This window comes from Tetrao urogallus (genome assembly GCF_951394365.1).
Source record: "Tetrao urogallus genome assembly, chromosome: 6".
Taxonomy (NCBI): Eukaryota; Metazoa; Chordata; class Aves; order Galliformes; family Phasianidae; genus Tetrao; species Tetrao urogallus.
Window position 1 is genome coordinate 12,753,563 of NC_136819.1, and position 15,830 is coordinate 12,769,392.

A 15,830-nucleotide genomic window follows, 5' to 3' on the forward strand; every position below is an offset into this window, starting at 1 on the left:
TATGTATATAGTAATATATATATTATATATATATATATAATTACACTATTTTTACCAATATAAAATCCTGGTTTATGCAGCGCTGGCTCTTTGTAGATACAAGTGGAAGGCAGGAAGGAATAATCTTTGGCTCTGACAAGTATTCTACTTGTTCTCTGGAGGTTCCACTGCTATTTCAGAAGCCATAGTTCAGCACATGCCCAGGGAATGACAAGCTGATGCTGCACATAGCAGCAGAGAGACCCATGCTGCTCTGGTTCTGCAGCCTGATGCTTAGCTATACCTGGGCTGAATGCAGTCTGCTCTCTCAACAGTGCAACTATGCCAGAGTTTAGAACACAGAAAGCTCTTCACCTTAAAAAAATACGTGCTTTTTCATCTAAGAATTTGCATCTTTTTCCATCGTGTCTTTGGCCTTCCTGCAGAAGGATACAGATCCTGTTGCCTCCTCAAGGAGCTACCCTCTCCTCCTCAGTCGGGCAGCAAGTAGCTTTGGATCAGAGCTTGAACTCCAGCCACCTCCACGCTGCCCAATGGGCAGACCTCATTCCCTACCTGGTGCCCATTCCCACTTCTCCTTTCAGGAAGGGCACCCATTCCGCTGCTGCACGGGACATACCAACACCTGCAGATACTTCGGTGCTCTGAACACCCTTAGAAAATAAGAGCTAACAAGTCACCCAATGACAGAGACTCAGATATCAGTAAATATACAACAGAAATTCATATGCAATACTTCATGCTTTCACATTTTCTTTCCCCATAGTAATATGCAAGAATAGAGTCCATTGGCATTAGACTGCCTGCAATAGGTTGCTGCCCTGCAACCATATTCTGAGCAAGCCCATACCAGCCCTCAGAAACCAGGAAGAGCTCTTGTTGGCTCTGCACACCAGAGCTTCCAAGGTGCTGGATAAGTTCTTGTCCTAGGCTGTGTCCTAATGAGGTGCACAGAGCTATGAAAAACCCAAGAATCAAGCCATCATTAGCAGCAAAAACAAAACAGAATACAAAGAAAAAGAACCAGGCAAACGTTACCTGATTTTAGATAAAGTATTCTTGCACTTCACTCTGCCCATTTTGGCTACCGAAAGTGCACTTTTCAAGTGAGACATTCCCACTGGGCAGTGCAGTATTAAATTATTTCAACCAACAGTAAGTAAGGAAAACACTTTTGAAAGCAAGTTAAAAAAATTTGTTTTGCATAGAAAAATGTACGCATCAAGCAACCCTTCCTGCCTAGCAAAGCTTCAACTTGTGTGAGCAGATGCTGTAGCTTCCTTTGTGCTTACAGTTTCAGCTGCTGCTGAAGGTCATGAATTGATCCTGCACTGCTTTGCAGTTTCTCCTGTACCAGCAGATCTTCTTCCAGTGTGATCGTTTCAATTACTCCACTGGTTCCAAGAACACATGGAAGGCTTAAGAATACTTCACTGTTTATACTGCAAAATCCCTAAAACACACAAAGAACACTGTCACACAAACACATATTTCTGCTCTGTTCTTACCTGAAAAGCATGAAGTAACTTTTTTAATTTTAACTAAGCAAGGACACTTTTTCACATGGCATGACTTTGTAAATCTCCAATTATTTTAGATTCTGTGCAACAGATTATAGCAACAGTAAAGTATTACTGCACAGGTAAAAAAAACTTTGGTGCCACAGGAATTATTTCCCAATGCAAAAAATATCAGACCTCTGCAATGCAGGCAAAGCTTATTCTACAAGATACAGTTTAAGCAGTTTTCTGGGTAGAACAAGCAGTGTTACTTTTTGTATGATCAGTTCTCCTGAGACTGAGCAAAATGGTTGTTACAATACAGCCAAACAAAACTATCCAAGGAAAAATTTTCAAATACTGATCATGTATTCATTCTATAGAGACTTTCCCAAAGTTACATCACTATAATTCACTAACAATATTGTCACACTATAATGAGATGATAATAGCAGGGTGGCAAAGTCTTTGGCTACAGCAAATGAAAACGAGCTCAAATGCAGCACCATGGATACAGAAAGGAAGGAAGGAAAAGAGCTGCTTACCTTTGGAAGGCCTCAGGTAGGCAGGAATCTCCAGCAAGAGATGCCCTCCCCTGCAGTGCCAACCCTTAAAAGAGGTCTGGGAAGGGGCAGATCCTGGCTCCACCCCTTCTGGTCACTCAGATACACTGCATACACATGAGCTCCCCTGGGTTGGCCCTGCCTTCCCACCAGGTGCTCAATCACTGCTTCAAACTGTGACTTAGCATTTCCACTACAAGTACAGGTTTTGTTTCTTTATAGGAGCTGTATATGAAATTTTACATTCTGTAGTTACTCTACAGTTTAAGAGACTTGGCACTCCTCTACTTCTGTGTTTCATTTGTAGACAATTACAAACTTGACTTGAAAAAATGATGAAATTAGCAGTATATCTGTTACAATTGACACAGTAAGAAGAGTTTTGCGCTCTATTTCCCTGCACTGAGAACCGGGAGGGGCATAGAAACAGCCAATAATGGTTTCTATAACTTTTTTTCCTCCTCTGAAATGCCTTAAAACTTTAGTGAAGCCTCTTTGGATGAACTTAAAACTGTGGGCTAAACCTTGTATGACATTACATGTACCTTAATCATCTAAAGAATGCAAAAGCAGATAAACCTTTCAAAGCTGGTCAAATAAAGTACTGGCAGGAAATGCATTTAATACTTTCCTAAGTGATACTGAACTCTTTTGGCCCCTGGAAAAATATACACTGAACACTTGGAAACTGTGACGCATTTCTCTTCATTTGCCAAACTGAGCTGCTCGTGGGGAGCTGGTCAGCAAACATGGACACATTTTCCCCCAAATGCTTCTATTTGTTTTGAAAACAATCTACTTCCAATGTTGGTTTCAGGTTAACGCAACAACTGATCCATACTTCATCTGGACTGGAATTAAAATCTCCTGTTGGAAGACGGCAGTAACCATAATGCTACTTCCAAACAGCTGCTTTATGCAGCAGGTCTGTGCTGATACAAATTAACTATCACATCCAATGTAAATCACATAACTGTAGTGGCAACCAGAAGATATTAATAACACATTACCTTCGCAAGAGTGGATACAGAATGAACCTTCCTTTTATCTTTCAGGATACTGTCAGTTAAATCAGCAACTGAGAGCCCAACAGACCAGGATCTCTGACCTTTTCCCTTGAGAACTTCCACAGCTCTAAATAAACCAAGAAAAGGGGAAACATAGAATGTTTAGATTTTAATTAATCCTGTTTTGATTCGTATGTTGAAACCTTATAGACAGGTAAGTCTACATAAGAACATGATTCTTCATTCTGAAAAATTACATAAGAAAATAATGAACTGCTAAAAGAATGTCTTCATATATATTTTACCCAGAGTAGTAACAACTCTTTTTTCTGGCTAATTAAATCATGTAAATTGATCCAAATTTCTCCCTAGCTTTGAAGTTTACTGCTTTCACACAGTCTCCGAGAAGTGTGCTAGAAAGCTTGCCTCTCTTTTTCTTTTCAATGCATGTAATCTGTAATTGAACTGGCAACTCTGAAACTCTGGTGTATCTTCCACCAAGCTCATCATCTCATCCTTAGGGATCACTGTGGGCAAAACATCGTTTAAAGCAGAAGAACATCAAGTGTATACGCTTGCATGGAAATGAATGACACACACACCTATGGGCTCCAGGAAACTCGATGTGTGAACATTTTACAGCAAACTTCCTCCTGTTTGTGAGGAACTGAGGAAAAGAAAACAAAAAACCCCAAAAAACTGCAAACCAAGTGTTAAAGCATGTAGAAAAACGTGAAAGTTATGACAGAGTTACCTGTTAGCCACCTTTTCTCTGGAGTCATGAGCAGCAATTGTTTCTGTTTCATTTGTAACTGACTTAGAGCTGGTCCATGATGGTACTGGACAGAAACAAACACAGCATTAAGTGTACACCTAAGCAGCAACTAAAATAAGGATGAAAAAGGTTGGGGAGAGATAAAAAAAGGATATTAATTAATTAACTAAAAAGGAAGCTTCCAAACCTCCCTTTCCTCATAACAAGCCAAACGTAGGGTCTCTAGATTGCAGAAATAAAATGATAGCAGCACTCTTCCCAAGACACTTGCTTAAAAATGAATTGCTATGCAAAAAATGTCACATCAGCAGTAGCCTAACATATCTTACACCACACTTCCTTCCTTTTTCAATACCTCTAATCTGCATCGCTGCACCAAATACAAAGCATTTGAGGTTATATACGTATATTTTTTTAAACAGTGACAAATGCAAAACAACTCCAGGCCTACAGGCTTGGGCACAGACCAGAATCTTATTCTTTAGAACCACTATTAGTAAAAATCACTACCCTGCTCATTACTACCTTTAGTACATTTTTCAATCACTCTGTCATTAATACCATTAGTTAAGTACTGTCAGGACATTAAATACTCATAATGAGTATCACTTTACCTTTGTCTTCCCCTTGTTCACCAACAATCCAAGCATCTTTTCCCAGCGTCTCTGCTTGCAAAAGCTTTGTGAGTATGTACTGAAATCTCTCAGTATCCAGATTGCCACCTACTCCAATAACTCTGCTTTTGGGAAATGCGCTCAGCTTCCATGATACGTATGTCATTATTTCAACTATATACGAAAGAGAAAAGATGTTGACAATAAAGGATCGATCAAAATTCAGCCCATTTGCAAACTGTTAGTCAGAGTTACGTAACTCCAGAGCAACTCATTTACTTTAGAAAAGGAAAAAGCATTTTTTGAGAATATTTCAGTTTATTTAAACCAAAACAGCAAGTCAGATGGGGAGATGACGAAGGAAACTCACAGCCCACATGAAGTTTTCAGAGAAGGCAAGTGAAACCTCAGGATGAGTCACTATGCTTCCCTTCACCACAAATCTCACATACTTCTAAATTTAATGCACTCAGTGGTTCCCTTCCCCGATCCCCATTTGGCAAGAACTCTTTTCCCCATTTTTACAAGTCTAAAAGATAAGAAAGGCTAAGAAGCACTTGAAAAACAGAAAAGGGCTAAGGATGCCTTCAGCCTGTTTAAAGGACAGATGGGTTCACTTGTATTTCTCTTGTAAGAGCATTTTTGCTTTTCTCTTTTCATAGTAATACTGAGCACACAGATTTAGACTTTTCCTTAAAATGTAGCTGCAATATAGTCCATGAGTTTCATCACAGAACACACAACACATACACACATGCATCTACCCTTACTGCACAGGAGAAATGTAAAAAAACACTCACAGCTGACAAGACAACAGTCAATGGTTGCTAATCTTGTAGATACAGTGACATTTAAGCTACATACAGAAATATGCAGAAATACATACCTTTCAAACAAATCAAAGTACACTATTTTCTTTTATCTTGGTAACAGTTAAAAAAACACTGTGTCCTGCTCAGTGCTGTAAAGGAAAACATCTTTCAGAGTAGCAAGAATTTCTGACTAAGAGTGCATATTCGACAGTAATGTGTTTTTTAAACAGCCTAAAGAGAAGCCATCACAGGGACAGAACATCAGGTGAAGGGCCAACACACCTGGCTGAGAAGCAACAAGCAGCACGCAGTTCTGACTGTAGTGCGATATTGCTGGGATAATTCCTCGGAACAAATCCACATTGCTCTGTATGACATCCAGGTATGTCTGAGCATTACCCAGAGAGTTCACTGTAAGCACCACAACTTTTGAATCAGTTGAAGCTGAAAAATCTGAAAATATAAAGAAAATGTGTTTTAAGAACGTGTGTAATTGTATCAAGTTTTAGGTGCAAAACCAAAACACTACTCTAAATGCTGAACTGCAACATCCAATTTAAGTTGAGGATTCTTTCCTTCCTATCTTGCTTGCCTCCAGCTCCCTGCCTGCAACGTGGAGCACTTCTGCAGCACCTGTAAACAGCTCTCCCACAGAGCTAGTTTTCCCACCTTCTAGTTGACAGACAGAAGAGAATGAAGTTTGGCCAAGATGACAGAGCACAGATCACAAAACAGTTCTGACACAAGTTTCCCATCTTAATTTTCTCAGCAAGGGAGAAAAAAATACATTTACGGAAAAGATCCTTCATTTTTACTCCAACTTAAAAAAGAAAGGCAGAGACTTCATTTCAACAAATAGGAGCTTGCTATATCACAGCTACATATAAATATTTAATACGTAATGACAAAAACATAAACAGAAACTTGTGGCATGGTTACACAAGGAGAGCTTAGGAAAAGAACGCACAAGCATCTGAATTTGCAAGATAAGATCAAAGGATGTAGAACAGGCAATGCCAGGTGGAAACTGAACAATCAAGTAGAATACCTGGTGGAATGGGAAACTGAGATAAACTACGTTAGAGGCAAATGAAAGCCTCACTTCTTGTCTTGCAGAAGGTCTGAAGCATGAAAAAGCACCGTGGACAAACAAGAAGCGAGGATGAAAAAGGTCATTCTACTCACTTCCATCTTCTACTGTAGAAGAGCTTTTTTTACCATCTCAGCCTCTGCAACTAAGCTTATCAAGGACTGTACTCATCACCACTAAGTATGGGGACATGATTATTGATTCTGCTGAACTGTACACTAGCAGCTAATTGACAACCAGGTCACAGATTCATCTGGTCTGGAACAGACTTCAAGACCACCAGGTCCAGCCATTCATCTGACCCAGAGTCCCATCTCTAAAACATGTCCCTTAGTGACACATCCACATGTCTTTTGAACGCTTCCAGGGATGGGTTAAGAATTAATTTCTTGAATACATAATGATAATGATTAAGAATTAACCACTGGTCATAAACTGATGTTTAACAAACATCAGTTGAGGAAGGTAGTACTTTGAAACTCACATTATTTATCAGTCTTTCCAACACTGCTGTCAGGGCTAGGTCTAATTCCCTACATACATACCTCTCCTCACCTTGCCCTCTCTGCAGCAGTGACATTGATGCACTAGATTGTTTTTCTACATTTCTGCATGTGTCCAAATTCAGAAAAAGCCTCTTAACCCAGAAGCAGGCTCAGATACTTCTAACTCTATCAACAACAAAGCCTGAAACAGAAGCATTTCAAGCTTTACTGAGTCCTCCCTTACCAGTTTTTCCACAGGAAGATACGAAAAAGCAAGAAGCTATGAAAAGATAACACCCTTTTAGAAAAATGCCTTGTATACTAGAGCTTCTATAGCACCCAGGGTGCCCCGTTCTCACTGAGACAAACACAGGCACACACACTACAGCATCAGCTCCCACTCTAGCAATGACAGCCAGCACCTTTGCTGATCTCTACGTTTGGCAAAGCAAAGATCTCCAAATCCATGGTTCCTCCTTTTGCTGCACCTTCAGAAAGATCCAGAAGAACCACCTTGTCAGCAACACCCTATATGAGTAAAAACAATACAGATCAACAATAAAACCTAACTTGTTCCTGCCAGTGGTGGGGAACTATAAAAATATATTTCTCCAGTTCAAAACAGTGTTTGTTGCACTGTGTGTACAGTAACTTCCAACAAGCCACAGCTTAGGCAACGAACTCTTAATTATGGATTTTCAAAATAAGTGCATTCCTAGTTTATCTGTCTGTATTTACAAAAGCAGAATGAGAAAGCATAGCAGAAACTAACACTTCTGTGTGTCCATAAATTAACAGGACAGAAGAGGCAAATGATATAGGCAGTGGCAACAACGTTAAAAGTGCTGAGCTACTTCTGTATCAGACACTAAGAACTAGACTGGAAGCCCCTGTATTAATTAATCAGGTGTACAGTGACTTACATTAATTACATACCTTTGCTACCACCGCCAGCACACATGCAATGCCGAGATCTCCAGCTCCAACCACAGTAACTTTGTTAAAGCACCCTCCGTTTCTCACTCCACCCATTTTACTCTTAGATTTTATGTCAGTCTCTCCTACAGTTAAAAGGGAAACACAAACTTAAGTGCTGACCCATACTACATCAATACAGCTACTGATGCTTCACAAAGTGTCGCGTCACAAAACACAAACCTCTTCAAAACAGCGGTCAAGTCTGATAACGCAACAATTCTCATACTGAGCATAATTCATGGAGACTTGTAACAGAAATGTGAAGATTAATTGGACATATGTATTGCACGCACAAAGATTCAGTTACTAACATTAGGTAGGCATTTATGTCGGGAGGAAGTTCTTTACAGAGAGAGTGGTGAGGTGCTGAACAGGCTGCCCAGAGAGGCTGTGGATGCCCCATCCCTGGAGGTGTTCAAGGCCAGGCTGGATGGGGCTCTGGGCAGCCTGGTCTGGTATGAAATGTGGAGGTTGATGGCCCTGCATGTGGTGAGGGGTGGTGGGCATTCATGATCCTTGAGGTCCCTTCCAACCCTGGCCATTCTGTGATCCTTATGATATCAAGTAATAAATAAAACATACGTTGCCTTAGAACTACAAATATATGAAGACAACTGCACCTTCAGTAATCCTTGCGATGTAGGAGAGAAGTTCTGATTGCCTGTCTGCATCAGAAGATGACAGTGAATACAAAGGCAGCTCCTCCTCAAATTTTGCAATCATTTCCTTGATTAATCCAATGATAGTTGATTTAGGCTGAAATATAGGAAGAAGACAAAACTGTTGAGGAGCTCTTTCATATCGTTTGGTACTTGGAGCTGTGAAGTCAGTAGAAGTTAAAGCAATAAAAGCAATTCCCATCCGTGGGAATTTCTATAATAATCAGGAAAAATACCTCTCATCATTTTTAGAAAACCAGCTTTCAGTAAATCACCACCGTGGGCCTGACAGTTGCATTTAAGTATGTTATCTAGATGGAGGACACAAAATCATTTAGAAACAGCAGTGGGTTTTCAATCTCCATCCATTCATAATGTTATAGTCAGAAGAGACATCCCCAAAAGATAGGAATTTCTGTGGAACTTAACTGGAGATACTCCGATTGTCAGGTATTATACTATTCATTATTCACTGCAATATGGGGGAAAAGAGCCAAAAGGCCCACGTGGCACTTACAATGTCTTGTAACAGAGACAATCCCCCTATTTTTTTTCCATCTGAAAAGAGTTTTCCTTACAATCACCTATAATCTTCCTTGTAAACCCTTTGGATGGGCTGAAAGCTGTAATTTTATGAGGTGAAATATCACTTCTCTTAGCATAAGCATTCCATATTTAACAAGCAATGCAAAATACAAAAAGCTCCAACCAGACCCACTGCTCTGCACTGCTCTCCATGTAGCATTGTGCATTATTCCCAGACATCTCCCTCCTCTTACATGGCTCCAGTTCTGCAGATAGGGCAAATAAATCCTGCCGTGAGCATCCACATGCTTCCCCACTGCAATGCCCATGTTGGCAGTCGGCTTCAGGAAGCAAATGGGAGGAGCAAAGGGATGAGAGTCCAAAATCCACAGACGAATGGGTATATTATAGGAGTTACCTGTTCAACATAAACCAAAAGCCATTACAAGCTTCCGCACTGAGAAGAAACACTAAGAAACAGGTCTGTGTGCATTTCATAATAACAAAGAGAAAAGAAGCCAGACAAATAAATGTCCTGATTTGCACTTAAAGCATTTATGTCACTTAGGCTGGTTGACAGAAGCAGACTTGTCTGGATCATCTTGGAGCGTCACTGATGAGTTGTAATTAACACAGGAATTTTTCCTTTTGTTGTTTTTCCACTGGCATTTTATCAGCCAACATGACCAGTTCTATAGGCAAATAAACTTCTTATTTATTTTTATTTTTTAAGAACTCACGATAACTGATACAAAGAGGCATCTATTAAGAGCTTTACCTCAGCTTCAAAGGCTTTAAGTTCAGAAATAAATACTTACTAGTTCTTTTTAAGCACTCTCCATACACGTGTAGGGCTTTCAAAATTCAAGCAATCTCCATTGGAACCAAAATGTTTGTCTACACTGTCTCACGCTCCATGACTTTTTTTAAATAAAGTGTTTACTTGACTTGAACCATAGAACGGCTTGAGTTGGAAGAAACCTTAAAAGTTGCCTGGTCCAACTCCTCTGCAATGACCAGAGACACCTACACTACATCAGGTGCTCAGAGCCCCATCCTGCCTGACCTTGACCTGTCTCATAGCACCTTATTTCAGTATCTATATGTACATAAAGAATAGAAATGGCTTCTGCCAATTCAGGCAAAATCCTAAGCCACTTTTAATGAAGAAGCAGTTCAAAGAGCAGCACAGGTTATACCAAATCCCCAAAGGTACAATTTGCAGACCTGTATTCACATTCTCGAGTATTTGATCCTAGCGTGTGTAAATTAGCCCTGAGCACACCCAAAATGAGAAAGGATGCCTCATCTCATACATGTAAGCTTAGCACAGCCTCATCTAATAATTCAGAGGCATAGCTGGCATGTTGGAATCTGCCGTTTCACTTCATTTACAGCACATTTAGGAGCAAGCTTAATTCCCACTAGTTGCTGGAAATGAGGCGCAGCACTCTCCCTTCTCCCCTTTTCTCCAGCCTGACTCCCAGAGGAGAAAGGCCACTGCTGCCACTTCAGCCATGCCTCTTTCTCAGGCTCTCCACAGTGCGTCGCTGGGATGCACAGCTGGTAAGGAAACAGTACACAGCAACTCCTACCATATTTCACCGGGACAGTGCCACTGAAATTCAGGAGGTCTTTCTGGGATCCATCCTTGAAGGCTGAAATTAAAAAAAAAACAAACAATCCTAATGCAGAATGACAACAATACGCTCCTAAGCACAGAATCATAGAATGGCCTGGGTTGAAAAGGACCACAATGACCATCCAGTTCCAACCCCCTGCTATGTACAGGGTTGCCAACCAGCAGACCAGGCTGCCCAGAGCCACATCCAGCCTGGCCTTGAATACCTCCAGGGATGGGGCATCCACAGCCTCCTTGGGCAACCTGTTTCAGGGCTTCACCACCCTCTGTGTGAAAAACTTCCTCCTAAAATCTAACCTAAACCTCCCTTGCCTCAGTTTAAGACCATTCCCCCTTATCCAAATGTGTTCCTAGAAACCAGAAGCATCACTCTTGGCACAGACAGTACAGAATCCCACCCTGCCCCGCAGCCACTGGTGTTTCCCCACAGAGCCGGGCAGGCAAGAGCCCACTCTCTCCTCAGAGTAGCGCGTCCCTCCTTACTGTAAGTGTTCATGGAGAAGGAGAAGTTCGGGTGCGCCCTGCTGACAGCCGTCACTTCCTCTACGGTCAGGTCTCTGAACTTGTACTGGGAGCGGGAGACAAAAACCCAGACAGAAACGTTTCGTCTCGGCGGCCCCGCCTTCCCCTTTCGCTCTTCCCAACCGAGGACCGCCGTAGCGCCGTGCCGATCCCCTCCCGGCCCCGCGCGCCCCGTCCCGCACCTTGCCCAGCTGCTTCCGCAGCGCCTCCGCCGAGAACGCCATGGCCGCAGCCTCCCAGGCGGCCCCGCGCCTCCAGCCCGCCCCGCCCCGTCCCGCCTCCTCCAGGCGCCGTGCGCGTTACGCGGCCCGCGGAGCTCGTGGGTTTTGCTGGAAAGCCGAAGGTTCGCAGTACGTCGTTGGTAGCGACTCACCTCAAGGCTGAGGGCTGGAGCACTGGTGAGGGGCTCGGCTACAGCTGCTGGCTGTTTTCTTTGAGGCTTGATAGAAAACGTGGCCAGTTAGCGGATGAAGTAAGCTGTGTTTTCTCACGTGCTAAGAGAGGGTAAAATAAAATGAGGAGCTCCTGCAACGCGGAGCACACAGCTTGCCAGTTCTACTCGGTGCTACACAAGAGGAAAATAGCATCTCCTCTGTCTTACAATGGCATCCTTTAGGTCTGACCCTCGGCTTAGCCTTGGGCTTTCTGTATCTTTGTGCTAGCTCAGAGCACAGAGTTCTTGAGAACGTGAAACTACCCAATAAATTATTTCAAATAATTCCCCACGGCAGAAAAAAAAACCATGCAGTAACACAAGTGGTCTGAATTAGGAGTAATGGAAGAGGAATTGCAAGTTACACATATTACGTGCTTTGTGCAAAATGCACGCTTCTGGAATGGACCCGAGTGAACTCTTGCAGATACTGAAGGTCCCAAAACAAATGAAGACCAAGTGGTGGGAGCAAAAGTTTGCTCACCAAACCCATCACGTTGGCTTTGGCTCTGGCAATATCACAGGTAAAACATTTAGCTCGCTGTCCACCTCTGTCATCGCCTAAGAGATGGTAGACACGTGCCTTTCCTCAACTTAGCAACACAGAGAAATTGAGATGTTGCATTCAAAATATAAAAAAACTTAATGAAATGGGAAAAGGATATACATAAAAAAAAAGACCCTTACGAAGAACTGGACAGAGAAAATCTCCAAAGCAAATAAATCACCAGTTCAAGAAAGCCATTTAGCAGCTAACCTAACAGAGGTTAGGACCAAACCAGGGATACATTTCGTTACCTCAGCAACCTCCTGTGTTTGATTTCATTCTACTCAGTACATTAAGCATGATAGTTCAAGGTTTTTTGGATCCCCAGACTTGTGAAAAAAAAAAAAATGAGCGATTCCATATGCACTTATACTGGTAAGTAAAAGGCCATCTTTTGGATGACTGAACTGCAGTTCTGCCTTGTGGGATAAGATGTTATTTCAAATTCAAGCCACAACTAAAAGCTGCCCTCCAATAAGGAAAAGAATTAAAAAAAAATATCTGAGTAAAATAGTTCTATTGCTTCCAGAGAGGGACAGCTTCATCGGCTGGATTATGCTAAATCAATGTAGAGTGACCTGCCTATTTTGCTTTAAGATAACAACTTACTAGAACGTTGAAGATGCATTAAAAATCTCAAGGGCGTTCCATCCAGGGTAAGATTTCATGCCTGCAAAACAAGGTGCTGGTTGGCCGCTGATCAAACAACTAAGGGGCAATATAATGTTATTATTATATGGCTTTTTAAAAGCACAACAGAGTGCAAGCATCCATTTTTTTTTTTCAAGCAAAAGGAGGCAGATGGGCTTAATTTGAGGGAAGGTTTTCATTTACCCATTTGGAATAGTTTGCAATGCTAGCTAACCAGAGCTAGCACTGGCACTGACCTCCAGCTGTCAAAGCAGTAAATGGTTCCATAGCAGACAGTGGTAGAAAAGGTGCAGGTTCTTCACGTGGGAAGAAGAGAATCTGAGAAAGATGCTGCTCATGAAACTGCAAGATGAAACACCATATATTTCAGGTGGAAGAGATGAAAGGCAGCTTGTATACTTGTTCATACCATTTTTAAGTTCATGTTCCTCCAAATATATATTAGAAGCCTAAACCGTAGGAGATGCCAATCAATTTCAGCTCCTTTTTGAATGCTTAAGGGACTCCATTAATTTTTTTCTTGCATGCTGCATGGGAACAAGAGAACAGTTTTTCTTGGAGAACGTTCAGCCTAATGCTGTTTCATGTAACAGCTCAGAAGAAAACAGCAGGAAAAAAAATGTCTTCTATAAAATAGACCAATGAGATGTAGCAGTAAAATGTTTAATGCCTGTAATTTATTGTCTGCAAAACTTATATGCATTTGGTGTGCAAAAGTATACACTTTCTTGACAGCACCAGAAAACAGTTAAGCTATGTAAGTTCTTAAACCTGATTTGTCACATTGTGTAAAAAGACATTGTGCACAATGGATATCCCCAAAGGAAATCATTGGCTAAACCTAGAAGCACCCTTATTTACAACTACCACTTTAATATTGCATTACACCCACTCACCAAAATAAATAGAAATACATTCATCACAACTTAAACACAGTCTCTCCATATATTTATTTTCTGACATGTTTTGGTCTCCAGAAATACGCTGTATCTAGAAATAGGCATCAGCTACTAGATTATGTTACAAAATGCAAAAAAAATAGAAAATTAGTTTTCCTGGACAATATTTTGGGCTTTACACAAAAATAAATCCAGATTTCCATAGAGATCTCATAAACTTCTTGAAAGATTTTTATTTTAAAGCACAGCACAGAGTTGCACACTAAGGCTTCCTGTGATATGCAAAACCCTGGCCTCCAAAAAGACTGCTGTAAAGTGAAATACAGCTCAAGCGTAAGTACAAGACATTTTCAAAAAGTAGTCATCAATAGAAAGTGCCCTTCATTTGATTTAGCGTTATCAGTACAGAAGTAGCTACTGTAATTGTGCAATCAAAGCCAGACCTGGAAGGGCTTTACGCAAAGGACGTCACCATCTCACACTACCAGGCTTAAGTACACAGAATCTGAGATAGCAGAAACTGACCAACCTGTTCATACTCTACATTCATTAGTTTTTGACGCAATTTAGTATAAAAGGCACATCGTCAAGCAGTGAATTAAAAAAAGAAAGAATCTAAAATCCAAACCAGAATTTCATTAAACACAATTAAGTCATTAGCTTAACATCAGATCCGCATAAACCAATAGAAGGATTCTTCCAGTTTTTTCTTAACCTCAAATTCGGACGCACTTTGGATGAGTACCAAAGTACTCTCGTGAAGATTAATAATGTTAATCTGGCAAACAGCAAACATGATTTTGAATACGAGGCCCTCCCAAGTCCATTTACAAATACGCAGCACATGCAAACCCAACAAAACCCAAACACTTGTACAAAATTTGAAAGCCACTGGTGTCCCGTGCCAATTATGAGAAAGTACTTGATTGTAAAATGACAAGTGTGTCCTTGAGCAATTTTTCATACGAAACAAAAATCGAGCAATCATTGTGTGAAGTTAAACAAGTGTCTTAGGGAGGCTGGAAGAAGAGACCGCATTCCAGTCAGCACCTCAAAGACCAAAGTGCTTTAGATTAAGAAATTTAACCGACCGTGTGCAAAGCAATGAAATCATCAGGGTTTATTTAAGCTTCGGTTATCTGAAATGCAGATTTAATTCCTAACCGAATTCCAATTTCAAATTATTACGTGAGCATCTTTTGCTTCATAAGAGACTGTTTTCAGCCAGGCAGAAAATTGCTTGCAAGTGATAGTTGTCCAGGCTGACAGACCTAGGAGCCTTTCTCCAGCTAAACAAACCAAAAAATCCACACCAAGCAAACAAACAAACCCACAGTCAATCATGGTCCCAGAGATCATGGCCATGTTTGGGGAATTCGGGGAACTACAACAGCAAATGTGAGGTGGTCCCATTAAGCAGAGTGAATACAACGCACTTGCAGACAAGCACTGAGATTACACTATCTTGCACGGTCTCGAGTGTATACACTGAGAAACACCTTTTTGTTAGTTAATATACAAAGTTAAAAATACAGAGGAGCAGTGACAGTTACCATCCGTGCTCCTACGCAACTAATACTGAATTAGTTTATAGAATCCATCCCAATAGCTTACTCATGTCAGTGTTTCGCTAAGGCAGTGAAATGCTACACCATCAAAAGAAAATGCCTCAAAAAAGCAAATGTTTTTTCCTTCATTAAGAGTTAGATGTGTAAATTCCAGCAGCTTCCAAGCTGTCTGAACTGTGTTCTGGAAGCAGCACTGTTTAAAAAAAATTGCCCTCTGAAGGAATCTTTAAAGGTTCCTTCACTATTTTTCTAAGTAATTTTTTCTTTTTCTTCATTTTTCTTTCCCCCAACATATATCCAAAGCCCTTTTTGTACTTTTCTAAGTACTTCAAGTATTAAAACATAACAGTTTCAATAGCTATAGCTGAGGGGTTATCAGCGGGGTCTTACTGCTCACTGAGCAGTGATACTGGTGAGCTTTGAAGGATAACTTGGTGAATCAAAGCAGATGCAACACCAGCTTCGAGCTTCGGACTGTTCTTACAACCCCTATTGATTTTGATGAACCCCATGCTGATAAGTAAACAAACTCAGTTACTGAAGGAAACAGTCTTCAAATGC

The 15,830-nt window shown here is 41.0% G+C and overlaps 1 protein-coding gene across 1 annotated transcript; it reads right to left on the bottom strand.

The window, feature by feature from the left end:
- Positions 1-1,288: 1,288 nt before the first annotated feature.
- On the bottom strand, positions 1,289-11,395 carry UEVLD (UEV and lactate/malate dehyrogenase domains; the record flags this gene model as incomplete). The annotated part of the gene is made up of 12 exons (XM_079536915.1): positions 1,289-1,453; positions 3,073-3,196; positions 3,824-3,908; positions 4,459-4,632; positions 5,553-5,723; positions 7,268-7,373; positions 7,782-7,906; positions 8,444-8,579; positions 9,262-9,425; positions 10,603-10,665; positions 11,133-11,217; positions 11,354-11,395. 12 exons carry the CDS (start codon positions 11,393-11,395, stop codon positions 1,289-1,291), a joined length of 1,440 nt encoding a protein of 479 aa, XP_079393041.1.
- Positions 11,396-15,830: the final 4,435 nt, after the last annotated feature.